General features: G+C 35.2%; 1 protein-coding gene across 3 annotated transcripts; it reads right to left on the bottom strand.

Annotated features, from left to right (window-relative positions):
- Positions 1-5,535: 5,535 nt before the first annotated feature.
- Positions 5,536-8,328, bottom strand: LOC127120375 (cyclin-dependent kinase inhibitor 7). 3 transcript variants are annotated; one of them, XR_007803193.1, is made up of 5 exons: positions 7,345-8,328; positions 7,042-7,097; positions 6,547-6,717; positions 6,317-6,454; positions 5,536-5,803 (listed from the first exon to the last, which is right to left on the bottom strand). XR_007803193.1 is itself a non-coding variant. In XM_051050786.1 (4 exons), the coding sequence occupies exons 1-4, from the start codon at positions 7,624-7,626 to the stop codon at positions 6,385-6,387; spliced, it is 579 nt and encodes a 192-aa protein (XP_050906743.1). In that variant the 5' UTR covers positions 7,627-8,328; the 3' UTR covers positions 6,071-6,384. The 3 variants fall into 3 exon arrangements, 1 of the variants encoding a protein (XP_050906743.1); XR_007803192.1 differs by lacking the exon at positions 5,536-5,803 and adding an exon at positions 6,071-6,182; XM_051050786.1 differs by lacking the exon at positions 5,536-5,803 and having other exon boundaries at positions 6,071-6,454.
- Between the last annotated feature and the right edge of the window lie 5,869 nt (positions 8,329-14,197).

Here is a 14,197-nt window from a genome sequence, read left to right as displayed (position 1 = left end):
AGGTAATCAAATGGGCTCTTAACCACTGACATTGAACGTCAGGGTGAGCAGATCAAAAGGGTAATAAGGATAAGACCTCATAGCTCTTAACCCTGGACAGGGTGAGATCATGACAAAAAGTGGGGATTCAGAAAGGTGGAACCCTCTCCACTGACTGACCGGACAAAAGATCTTGGACTTTTGTTCTGAAGCATCAGCATGTAGTGCGAGCATAAAGAACGACACACTGAATAACGGGGGATTGATTACTAATCCCTTTTATCCGTCAATTGCCTCTTCGTGGAGGTCTTTAGCACTGGTGCCTCCTTTTGGAGGTCTTTGGGCACAAAAGTAAACAAACAAAAGAAAACATTGCCTCCTATCAAGGTCTTCCAGCTAAGAAAGCGGTAAAATGCGGGAAAGATAAAGGGATCAAGAGGTCTACCACACGGATAAAGATCCGAAGTAATAACAGCTAAAGAAATAAGAAACCCAGAGATCTCTCGAGCTGGCACCATCAAAGAAAGCAAGTCAATACATGTAATCGGAATAAATCTCCAAATGGTATCCCACAAATAAAGTGGAATGCCAAGCAAGCTATCCTTTCAGGAGTCATGTGAGCCCTCACAAAAAACTCAACAAACAGGTTAGAGTGACAAGATGGGGTGCAATCAAGAGTTGCCCCAAATCAAAATGTAACCACATGAATCATGCCATTAAAATTCACAAAAAGAGTTCACAAAAAGCAACCAAGTGTAGGAGGCCTAAACCTCTTGTCAAACACATGCGTCAAAAGGGTATCAAAATTCAAAGTTAGGGGGCAAGGATCCACACATCAAGGCATGACATACATACTAAAACATGTGCCCACATGCAAAACCTAACGATACCCACTATTCCAAATTCACCCATAATACCTCATACATTCAGAAATTTCAGGTTGAAAGTATAAAGTAGTGGAAATAGGGCATACATGATTGGGGAGGATCGATTGAAATTGAATTGCACCGTTGGCTTTGCAGAACAATCTTAGGGTTTATATGAGAGGGAATTGGTTCTTTGCAGATGAGTTCCCTTCAGTCTCTGGAGGTTGCCCTGAATTAGTTAGAATCTCTCTAGGGTTTTTCCACTGAATTTTTTATAGAATTTATAACCTGATTTTCGTGGCTTTGTGGGCTCAAATGAGAGAAGTCCAAGTCCAAGATTTTTCTGTTATATTTTATTTATTTATTTATTTTTTCGTTTTTCGTTTTTTTTTTGTTCAAAACGCGTGGGCTTCGCCTAGCGAGTATGACAGTTCAAGAAATTCCTCTGAGCGTAGGTGATTCTGGTGGCTTTTCTTGGGACTCACTAGGCGACCCATTCTGCTCGCCTAGCAAGCATGACAGCTCATGAACAAACTTTTGCTCCTTCAAGATTAACGTTTTGACTGATGAATAGACCCCATTTGAACATGTTGGAAGTATCTCAAGTCATTCCCTTGTGTTGACTGATCACCCAGATAGAACCCACAAAGTGTCTTGGATGACGTTCAAGCTTCTTGGATCTGATTCTGGTTGATATTATGCAATGCAATATGAAATGTTAAATGACCTAAAATGAATGCATGAATGAGGGGGGCAAATTTGAGGTGCTACAGTTTCGAGGTAGTGTCTCTACAATCATGATATGAAAACTTCAAACCACTTAATTCTTAAATGCGAGTACATCTTACTTTTTTGGAATTGGATGGAACGATTATTTATCATGAACATTAATAGAAATGGTTATGAAAGTTTATTCAAACTTGTTGGTAGAAGTTAGAGCTCTCAAATTCATAATCTGATCATAACTCTCATCATAGTAATTCTTTGAAAAACTTGACACACAAGAAATGATACCAATTTTCGAAATTGTAAAATTGTCTTTGATAGAGATATTCTTCGTGTTAAACATATGGTTTATATGACATCTATCTTTCAATGGACATTCTTCAATCCACAAGTTTGTCGTTGTTAAATGCCTTGACATCAAATATCAACCTTTTCTCGAATCTAGAATCATACAAGCTAATTGGTGTTTTCCTAGTTATAATTGGATTAAGTGTAACATGGATGGAGGTTCAAGAGGAAATCCTAGATCATCTACTTGTGATGACATATTTAAGGATAATTTAGAAATATTTTTGGAAGCTTTCTTAACTAAGATTGAAGTTTGCACCTCCTTTCAATTTGAATTGCATGAAATTATGATTACTATAGAATATACTACAATGAGAAATTGGATAAATCTTTGGCTTGAAAATGACTCAATACTGATCAATCGTGCATTTTCTAATATGGATATTGTCTCTTGACATCTTTTAATTAAATGGAAAAAAATTATACACTACACATTCCTTTAGATTTAAAATATATTACATTTTTATAAAGAAAAGTGCATGTACGGATAGATTAATCAATGCATGTTTTTTATTCATTATGACATTCTATGATATTCACTTTTTATTTGTGCTTAATTTTTTTTTAGGAATAAATTGAATATTTCCAACTATCTTCGTTGTTAGTTATTTGTGGGGTTAGATTTTATGTCCATATCCTTTTTTTTATTTAATACTTTTTCTTTATTGAAAATATTATTTATTAGAAAATAACAAAAATAACAAGTTAGAATAATGAAAAGAGTGGAATAAGTGCCTCTAATTTGATAGGCAAAGATCTCTTTCTAATGGCAAGATACTTCAAGAAGTCGAAGTCGAGATCAACTACCTAAGTATATTATTGGATGGGTTGTTGTTGGTTTTGTCTAAACATGACAATCAAAATATATTTCATAGAAATAGAGAATACATTTATTCAAAGTAAGAGGAGAATGTTGGAGCATGATATTGTAAGGAGACACAATTACTATAACATTGGAAAATGGGGTTACTATAGTAGTCCAAAAACAACAACATCATGTCGATGAACAAAAAAGTTGATGAATGTTAAGAGCACTTGTTTTAATCATATTCATTTGGCTTCCAAAACCTTAAAATTTTAAGATATTTTATTGTGACCCTAACTCAACAAACAAAGCCATGTGTAAAAGTAAATAACACACACATTGACAGGGTGGATGAGAAGTCATATTTATAATGATCCCATAGGAAGTCAATATTCCACGTGGGTAGGGAGGGACCAAAAGTAGCATGAAATAAAAAAAGTGAGAGTGAAAGTAAAAAAAAAAAAATAGTGCACAAGATCCAAGAAAATTGGTTACCGTACCTTAGTGACGCCATTCTATTCTATTCTATTCAGTGTAATAGTTGTTTCTTGTACCCATTATCTACTTTCCTTCATTAATACACCACCCTTGTAGCTACCTTCACAATCATCACTACATTACTCAACAACAACTACCACTCCAAATAATGCTTCTTACACCTCCCCTAACCCAAAACAGATACACCTCCTATTCTTTATCTTACCTTATTCACTGACACGTTTTACACCATTTTAGAAATGTTTCACTATCAAACGGTTGATAAATATCAAGTCACCTTAAAATTTAATATATATGGGCCCACTACACCCCCACCAATCTCTTTCTTCTTTGTCATTCATCATTGTGTATAATTTTACTGGTGCTACCTTCTTTTTCAAGTTCCCACATATGCTTTTGTACCTTCAATCTTCGTTTTAGCTATGAATTACTACCATCTTAATTCGCATTTTTGTATATTTGGATTGCTTACTTTCCTTCTTAGCTATCTAATTCGGATTAAACCTCTGTCTTACTCAAGTCCAATACTTACAAAAATTTCACTTCTATTGACATGCAAGGTTTAAAAAAAGTTGCAACAAAACAAAATTGGGAATGTCAATATCAATACTATTATTCAAAAAAATTATATAAAGAATGATTAATTTCCACACGATGACCACAATCATTATTACAATATATGTATGATTGTGACCTTATTAGTGATTGTTATTTAAAATCTTAATTTCCATTTCGATGATCACAATCATTATTACGATTATTTATTAGTACTATTTATATAAGGGTGTTTAAACGGGTCCCGCTCGTCAGACATGTTTGTTTTATCTTCATTTTTTTTTAATGATAGATCAAGATTTTAGATTTTCACCCTTTAATATATATGCTTTGTCCCGTTCAGATTTTTTAGTGCTTTTGCGGCCACAAAAATGAACATAAATTTTTACATTTTTAAATTTGAAAATTGCAGTGTTTGCAAATCTATATCTATATTTTTTTTCAGAACCAATCAATATTTATATTTATTCTATTTTATTTTTTATGGACTTTTATAGGACAGACATAAACGACCTTATGTATGCCATCCTATACTCTTAGAGTGAAGTTAGAAAGTCCTTATATAAGATTGCAAATTACGGTGCATTTTTATTAGTTTGTCTTTTTGTACAGGATCCTACAAAACGCCCCCTAATTATATCAAATATTTTATTTTGCACAACTTTAGCATCATGAATACATCGTCTCCATCGTATTCACGTAGGACCCTACCTTAATGCTATAAAATTCATTTATATGCTGACTCTAGACCACACACAAATAAAGATACACTAAAACAAAACAAAATAATAAGTGGCGATGAAGTGTATAAAAGAAAATTATAGTACTAAATTTTGGACTTTTTGGGTACATAGTACTCTAATTAAGGTTCCAAAAACTAATAATTTGATTATCTAGTTAACACTTACTTGTGGGGAAAGACAATAAGAGGTGTTGAATTTTTGTATGGATATGCAATGCAATACTATTACATCTGTGAATTACATTCTGTATAATAAACTTGTCGTGAAGCGTGTCATATACTAAAGAATATCCGAGGGGCCCCTACATGATGATTAGAAGATAAAACTATTTTGCATTAATTTGAATTAGCTTTCTCATGTTTTATTGTCTTACCTATTCCTGGTTAGTGACAATTGGCATCACTATTCAAAAATGTGTTTTGTGAAAGACACGCACGGGCAATTGTCTGTGTGACCTAACATAAAGATTAATAATGTCACACACCCCAATGTTCATATCTTATCTATATTTATTAGTAATATTATGAGTATACTATACCCACTGAACTTTGCCTTTTAATTAAAGACGAGTTGAAAACTAAGTTTCATTTTTGTAGAAAGTGGAAATTATGTATTAGGGGTAAAATAGGGAAATTTGTAAAAGTTTGCAAGAATGAAGATCTTCCTGGCGCAATGGAGATATGATATCTCAACAGAATCATACAATTGTGATTCGAAATATGTAATGATTATACAGCATAACGGAAAGTAGCAGTGTGGTTCGGGAAAATTTGCTTTGCTTGATGAAAAAGTATGGAGTCGTTTTTCTCACTCTCCACAATCAACATCATGAATTCCACACACTATAGGGAATCTTTAATCCTAACACCATGTGCATGTGCTACTCCAATAAACCATTGCCTTATTATGCCGCGTAGCTAGTACAACGTGACAATCACGTTCCTACTAAGCTAGTATACTTGTAGAATCAATTAAAAATTGTAAAATCAAAACAACGGCCAAATGAAGAACAATATGCAAAAGAACCAATTAAATTAAGCAGCTGAATTTATAAATAAATAATGTAACCAAATAGAGTCTAAAGAAATTGGATAAAAGAGTGAAAGAATTATATGCTGAAATAACAATAACAAATATTCCTTTTTTTCACTACTATACCAATTTTGTTGTACTTTGTGAAAGTAGAATGGATTTGGTTCCAAGATTGGAAGACTCTTTTCACATGGGAACTTTTCCACCCTCTCAAACACGTGCCCGTAACTTACACGTTATTCACCGTGTCCCTGCCGATCCCAACAATCAAACAAAAACCATCACCACTCTTTCTACCCAGATCCTTCATTTCTCCATTTTCACTATACATTGATAAATTAATCTTATAGTTTCACTTTTTGCTATTTTTTTATAATGGTGGAAAGAACTTTAAGTCTCAGAGATTAAAAAAAGAAAAGAAAAAAAGAGAGCAATCATACAGTCACTGACTTTGTTGTACCTTTTTAACGGCAAAGTTAAAATAAAGAAACGGACACGGAATTTAAGGGAGGGGTTAGTTAAAAAGAAAACAAGAGAGTTTGTTTGTTATGATTATGAAATGAAATCGTTTGTTCTTCAATGAGTGAATTTACAGAAATTCTGCACAAGCTTGCTCTCTAAGCTGCTTCTCTGTAAAAGCCATATTCCAAAGAATCAAACGAACTAGCTTAATTAAACCACACCCCAAATATTAAATCTATACACTAAAATAAAAGAGTCTGAAACTCACAATTAAACATAAATTAAATTCAAATTCGAATTACCTAAACTAAAAAAAGTAAGAAAAATGTCAGCAAAGTGGCAAATTCGAAGAGTTTCACAGCGTTAATGTTCATGGCTTCAACTGAACCCACTCGTAGCGTCCTTCCAACGGAACGTCCTTCAGAATATCATAATTATACCTGCAAATCAGTTTTTTACGAATCATCATGTACACTTTAAAAAATAAAGCACGTTGAGAGAAGAAATTTCTGGTGATTTTATTTTAACTTACTTTTCTTGAAATTTTTTCTGAATGTCTTTCTCAGCAGCAGCGAAAAATTCCTCAAGCTCGTATTCCGTTGGCGTCTTTTTGGGAGATGAAATCGGACGGCGAGAATTGGTCTCCATTGACTCAAGCTCGTGAGAATTTCCTCGAAACTCGCTTGAACGACTCATCTCTCTCCTACACTCAGCAAAATATTCTGTTTCAGAATTATGAAACGGAATGCGAACACTTATAGTAGTTATACACACACACATACACGAAGGAGAGAGAGAGAAAGAGAGAGAATCAGTTAGTTATACTACAATTTCTAACGGAAAAAAATTTGGCTGTTAGAAACATCATTTATTTCTTGAAGTTTTTTTTTCTCCAACTCAAAAACTTGAATAAAATTAAAAGTTAAAACAGTTGAAGAATTTGAAAAACGAAAACTGTAACTAACTTGAACAATTTCAAAATTCAAAATCAAAGAGATGTATAAATAAACCCGCTCCATTCAACAACCTCTCAATTTCTTCATCGCAATTGCACGTCGACGTTTCACCTTGCGCGCTCTCCACCTGTAAATAGAAACGTTCAATGCGTTACATTAAATTTAGTGAAAGTGAATCATCATGAACGAAATTAAATACGTGACAAGTTATGGTCGTCGTCGTAGTAGTAAAATTTATTAAGAGTAACAAAACGCAGGTTCAATAAAAACTATAATAAACCGCATTAAATTGTTCAGTTCAGCTCTTCATATAGTAGTAATTCAGTTTCAGATTTCAACAACGGAAATAAATCTTCAAATTCAGATTCTCTAACCTCCAGATCTAACGATTTGATCCTTTCTTCATCGAGTTCAACGGATCCGTTGCTTGAACAACACGATGCCGGAAATTCTTCATCGGAGGTAGAACCGGAGGAATGTTTCTCCGTTACCGTTTCCGGCCTAACCGTCGCTATCTTCGGTTTGACGGTTGAGAATTTACGGTTTTCGGTTCTGTTGATCTTTCTTCTCTTTGTAGTTCGTGGAGGTGAACTTGTGGCTTCCATGGCTAATGCGGCTCGAGCTCGTGTTCTGACACCTACCTGAGCCATCACCATTGATGAAACTATGCAAGTACGTTCTTCTGAGACTGTAATTCTTATTCTACACACCTCACTCACTCTCTCTCACTTTTCAGGTGTTGGTGTTTTCTGAGTTTTTTCTGGTTTTGTTAATGTAAGAGAGAGAAAGGGTAAAAATGTGGCGCGTGAGAGAGAGTGTTGTTACGCGCGTGTCGACGAATTTTTTTGCGATGATAATGACGAAAGATTCAACGGTTAGGATTGGATATTTGCTTTTTCGTAGTGGCGTGGGACTCTTGGTGGTGGTAGTGTGGTCCAGTCTCCGTTAATAGTGACGGGGGAATCTCAAAACGGGGAATTTGACGGCGCCGTTATGTGATCAAACGAGAGAGTGACACGTCGACGTAACTAACGGGGAATTAAAACGGAAGGAACGGTTTTTGTTGGAGTCGGAAATGGAAGGGAATGGTGATAGATGACTGTGAAGACGGCGTTTGGATTTTTCTTTTGAGTAGAAACTGCGTTTGGATATAATCTCCCAACAAAACCGCGTTTGGATTATATACTAGAACGCAGGTGAGGCTGATTTTTTGCAGTGAGATTGTGGATCATGCGGTTGAGATGAAAACAATCATCATTTATTTGCGGTTTTGTTTGAGGAATTCCGTTTGGTGGAGAACCGGTCTTAAGCAAAATAATTGTGTTCAAGAGGGTAAGTTACTGATTTATCCTCGGTTGTTATTATGAAATGCGAAAATGCCATTCGCTTTAGTCCATAATATAGTTTCTTCTGTTTGTTTGTCGTGACTCGTCACCAGAATACCAGTCACACGAGCATTTGGAGTTTTATCGCCGTAACAATCATAATGCAAAATGCATTTTTATCCTTTGTATCTTTATATAAAAAGTTAAATATATATGTTAATAAAAAATGAGAATTAACACAAGCAAAAGATGAATTTGGGAAAACTCAAACACGAAGATTACATAGTCAGACTACAAACAAAAACAACACGAGACCAAAAAAATTCATGATAGAATATGCTTAGGATAGAATATGCTTTAGGATAGAATATGCCTAATTAATGCAAGGTTACGATTGCATAAGCGTTGATTTTTTATTGACAAAAATTCATTGATTTTTTTCTTTTTAAATAATTTTAATGTTTGTCAACTAGATGATTTGAAAGTATTAACAAACTTTCTTATCTAAAGAATTGGGCCGTAGAATTCAAGGTATGAGTGTCCATAACATTTAGAAGAAGGCAAAAAATATCCAACTAGAAATCTTGCCATACATCTCACACTCCGAAAATGAATATCCAATATTTTCATCTTTTTCACAATCACATGTACACTCCAATGAAACGGGAGAAATTATTATTTATCTCATCAAATTGTCCTTTAATAAGATAACATTATTGATCATTTTTCATCCAAATAAAGTAACTTTAAGTGGTATAATTTTTGTTTTATATGAACTCTTAAAATGATATTGGATTAATTTGAACTTCATCGGTCAGAATATGACATCCTCCTCTCATTGGACAATCAATGTCACGTTCAGGGGTCCACACACAAACAAATAACTATATTAACCTACAAAATAACATTATCTAGAAAAAAGCATGACATTCTCGAAACTTCCTCCTCTCATGCGAAAAATCTCTTCCTTAACCTTCACCCTAATATTCTCATCTCTACTACATAAATATTATCATCAATTGACAACTTATATAGGCAATGGAACTTAGAACAAAGAATATCCCCTTCGGCCAATGCTCATTCCAAAAGAATAAATATTCACCATTTTTCAAGTAGCAAGATAATATGACATCTAGCTAACAAATCGTACTCAATCACGTCTCATCATAACTCTTGGAAAATTTCTCCACCATAAATCTCTCCAACTGGGAAGGGTCTTACATAGTATATGAGAAGTTGTCACGTGAGACCTATAAACTAAAAGAATTGAATGGCGACACTTTCTACGTGTCTTGGAGCTCGGTGAATTTGAGCTATTATTATAGTTAGTGTTTACTTTTGAAGCTAATAAGGCGAAGATATAAGTTGTCATGACTTATTTTCTTGTACTTATGATTCGAAATATCAATAAAGTGATAGGTGTTTATGCTGAAAAATGGTAAACAGCCGTTGATCTTCGACTACGAGTTATTTGCAGGATCAACCAGTGAATTCTAGGACATAGTGGCAAATAATCGTTTAGTTTTTGTTTCTCTTATTTTCACGTAATCGCTTTCGACTTGGTCGAAATAAGTTTTCAAGTACTTGCAAGAGAAAGGGTAAACTGTCAACTTCGACTAAACAAAAATGTTTAAAAGAAATGATAGAAAATTGGAAATGCTGAATAAAGTATTTTAAATGATACTGAAGTTAGATGAAACGAAACAAGAATTTTAAATGATACTGAAGTTAGATGAAATGAAACAAGAACTAAGAAAGTAAAACTTAACAACTTTGCATTGAAAGTAAAGAATGATAATTCAACTATTCTTACATTCTCTCAGCAAGTTACTCGTTTCTCTATATGTTAATACTTTGAGTTTCTTTAGTGAGATTTCTGTAAAGTAATGAACACCCTGAATTTAACATAATAAACTATTATATATACAAGTACGGAATAATTGCTCATAGCATCTCTATCTTCAAACTCCGTCACGTAAAGCCCCGACGCTTTCCTACGCTTTTTCCACGTGTCCCTTCAGAAGAAAAAAAACCTACAACCAGTTATTGACATTTTGAATGCAATATTACGTGCACAACTAACCACCATGTTGACCACTTCACCGATGTCGCAAAGACTGAACGGTCGGCACTTACACATGGTTGAACTAACTCTTATTACTCTCGAAAAAACTTGCTAAGTCTTGATCCTGATCGAACCAAAACTCCTTCGACTCTTCCCCTGTGTGCTGAGGTTTTCATCTATCGAAAATTGCAACTAACAAATTGTCCCCCCAAAAGGTCTCTTTCGAAGTTTCTAGGAGATAAGGGCATTTTTTATCTTTCCAATTGCTAGTCACCCAGTGGACTGATGTCATGTTCATCATGACATTTCTCTCAAATGTCACCTCAAAAACGTGTGTCTCCCAATTTCCATACCACTACTCATCATGGTGCCAGATTCATATGGTAGTGTCGCTACGTGCAATAAATCACCTCAATTTCTTCTAGGGAAACGCCATATATCACTTCACTTACTCCAACTGTCAAGTTAAGGAGATTGAATAGTCTTAACTTTTTCCACTATAAATACATTCTCCTCACATTTTCATCTTTTTTCCAACAATTTTCCTGAACTTTTTGCTCTAAAAAATAATTATTCTCTTCAAAATCCTCCAAAAACCTCACCACTCACAACAATGGCACCTCTGAAGAAGAACGTCAAAGCTTCCAGGGAAACTATTCCACTAACCTACACATTGCACCATACCACCGTCATTGGGAATAAAGAGTATGTTCTGGAACCTCCTAATTTCGAAGAAAAACTATGGATCTACAAATCTCAGGTACTCATTCCTTTCACCATTTTTGAAAACATCCACGCTCTTATGGGTTCTACGTTTGACCCTACAAAGGGTCTTGTTAGGTCTACGAATTTCTTTCCTGCTTACCAATAGGACGAAACCCGTAGTTAGTGTTAAAGAAACCATGAGCCTAGAATACCAAACCAACTCCCTACGAGTTTTTCCTTTAGCTCCCCCAACCAAAAGCGGTGATTATATCTCATGGCTAGATGAAATAGAAGCCAAAATGAACGAAACCTGGAAAGAAATGGGTATCTTCGACCTAATCCAAATATTGATGACTGGCCCCTCGTACTTCCAAAATCTCTTGGTCGCATCCCTTTATTATTAGGAGAGTACGAATAACATTTTTCAACTTCCTTGTGGAATGTTGACGCCCACGTTTTTCGACGTGGCAGCCATTACAGGCCTTCGTCCTAATGGCAATAACTTTGATCCTAATGAACAAGACGAATATAACATTGAATTCGACAGTAACGGTGTTGGCTTTACAATGTACATTGAGGATTACCATGTTACTGAAACCACCAAAGTTACTGCTGAAGAGCATATCGCCTTCTTGTCCTTATGCCTCTCTAGATGCGTATTTTGTTACAAATGCCTAAAGGTGGCAAAGAGATATTTAACTCTTTCTAATCAACTGCACGAAGGAAATAATGTGTGTCTGAGCCAATTAATCTTAGGATCTTTATATGCATCCCTAGGAGAAGCTATTGAATCCTTAAGAAACATCAAACCAAAAAGATATCCTATTACTTGCTGGACCATTATGGTTACTTCAGTTGTGGCTTAACGCCACCTTTGAAACTTTATTGAAAACAAAACTCCATGATGACGCAGATCCTATCATTAGTGACCGACGGGTCAAAGGCTCCCGATTGCACCTCTTAACTCCCACAGACAAGAGAAGGTCGGATCGAGATGCTTTCTGCTCCTACGTCGTAATGTTCACCAAATTTTACAGCTTTACTAAACACATGGCCCATTTTGCAAAGAGGACTCATGGACCAGAGTGGTTTACTCGACCACTTCCAGGCAAAGGCGGAAAGGAATTAGAAACCAAGAAGATTTGGGCATCATTTCTAATGTCGCGACTATTTTCTATCCGTCTTGAACCATCTAAGGATCCTCAACTATCAATCCAACTTGGTGTCCCGATAATTTGGTATAAGTCAAACCTTCCATCGACCATTCTATCAAAAGAATACCAAGTTATGTCTTAGCACCGTCGATTACTCCGAAGATGATTATTGTCGCTACGCGTAAAATACAAAGTCGCCATCAGATTTTATTTATTCCAAAAGGAAAGATAAAATATTGAGAAAACCTCAAAATAATGGTCATCGCAACCATGAACATGTTCAAAAGTCGGTTATGCAAGATGAATGTATTAACACCCCTCACATCCATCATACTCAATGGGAACCATCTAAGATGTTTACACTTGATTGGGTATCGTTATCTTAATGTTTACTTGCTAAAGGTTTACGGAGTGAAAATGGATTTTTTTATTAGTGTGCTCCCCAAGGATTTGGGTCCTCGTGCCTACATATACTCACTTGTTGAAGTGAGAAATCAGAGCCCCGCAGTTCATGATAAAAATGCTTGTGCGTTTTATTGATTTTATACCTTGAAAAATGATTTTTTCTAAATGATGCCCTAAGACGCAAAACAAAAGGTTTGATGAGTTGGTATTGATTTTAAGTTTTGAAAAGATAGTGTTCTTGACTTTGGATTACACTAAATACTATGGGTAAAGGTGAATATCTCGAACTACTAAGTCAAGTGTCTTGTATTCAAAATATTCAGAATGAGGGTAGGAAAGCTCAATTATCATCCCTTCTCTACCACTTAAGGCTCGTGGCATACAATCATAATCGTATTTTATTGTGTTTTGAATTTTATTTGAGAAAATGCACTTGACGTTGGATCAATGGTTTGTTTATTGTTTTGAAATGGTGACGATCCTAACTTCTAAGGTTGGCTAACAAGCAACAACAAGACAAAGGAAAACGAGTAAAAGTACACCGAAGTGGGGAGGGGGATACATGAAAAATTCAAGGGATTGATGCGAGAAATAAAGGGTCTCATTGTAAGAACTCGAGTCAATCGAGAAGAACAAGACATGGGAGCTTATCGAAAAGTCATTCAAGAAGCCAATTGATGTGAAGTGGGTTACAAGCTGAAACAAAGGCTGAATGGAGAAATTACCAAGTATAAGGCAAGACTAGTGGCGAGAAGTTTTATGCAAAAACCTGATATTGACTTCGACGAAGTTTACACACATGTTGTAAGTTGGAGACAATCAGAATTGTTGTGTCAACAACGACATACAGAGGGTGGAAGATACATCAGTTGGATGTAAAATCAACATTTATTAATTGACCTTTGGAATAAGAAGTCTATGTCACTCAACCACAAGGATTCGAAATTAAAGGGCATAAGTTAAAGGGTTATAGATTGAGGAAGGCTCTCTATGGTTTGAAGCAAGCTCCAAGAGCTTGGAATAAGAGAATAGATAGATTCCTGATTGAAGCAAGTTTCACAAAGTGTGTCTCTGAACATGGAGTGTATGTCAATGATGTATACAGGGTCAGTCAAATCATCATATGTCTGTATCTAGATGATTTGTTGATTATAGGTGCAGATGAAGTCAAGATAAGAAAAGTCAAGTCGAAGCAGATGCAAGAGTTTGAAATGTCCAACTTAGAGAATTTGTCATATTTCTTAGGGATTGAGTTCAAAGACACGTGTGAAGGAGTATTTTGACACCAAAAGAAGTATGCCTAAGATATCTTGAAAATGTTCAAGATAAGCAACTGTAATGCAGCTGCTACGCCATTAGAAACTAGAGAAAAATTGAGGAAGGAGACAAATGATAAGTGTGTAAGTGTGACACTATACAAACAAATCATTGGATCCTAGAGGTATCTTTGCAATACCATGCCAAACATTTGTCAAAGTGTCGGATTATTAAGTAGGTTCATGGAGAAACCCTAAGAATGCCATCTCGTTGCAATTAAGAGGGTGTTGAGATACATAAAGGGTATGATTGATCA

Source organism: Lathyrus oleraceus, chromosome 2 (genome assembly GCF_024323335.1).
Source record: "Lathyrus oleraceus cultivar Zhongwan6 chromosome 2, CAAS_Psat_ZW6_1.0, whole genome shotgun sequence".
Classification (NCBI taxonomy): Eukaryota; Viridiplantae; Streptophyta; class Magnoliopsida; order Fabales; family Fabaceae; genus Lathyrus; species Lathyrus oleraceus.
Note: the sequence above shows the minus strand (reverse complement) of the source record. Positions and strands in the feature narration are given on the sequence as shown.

Bases quoted from the DNA above. Each gene is read 5' to 3' on its own strand.
- LOC127120375 (XM_051050786.1), bottom strand. From the start codon at position 7,626: ATGGTGATGGCTCAGGTAGGTGTCAGAACACGAGCTCGAGCCGCATTA. The intron at 7,098-7,344 runs GTTAGAGAATCT...TTCTATTTACAG, and splicing joins TCAAATCGTTAGATCTGGAG to GTGGAGAGCGCGCAAGGTGA. The intron at 6,718-7,041 runs GTTGTTGAATGG...TGCTGAGTGTAG, and splicing joins TGCGATGAAGAAATTGAGAG to GAGAGAGATGAGTCGTTCAA.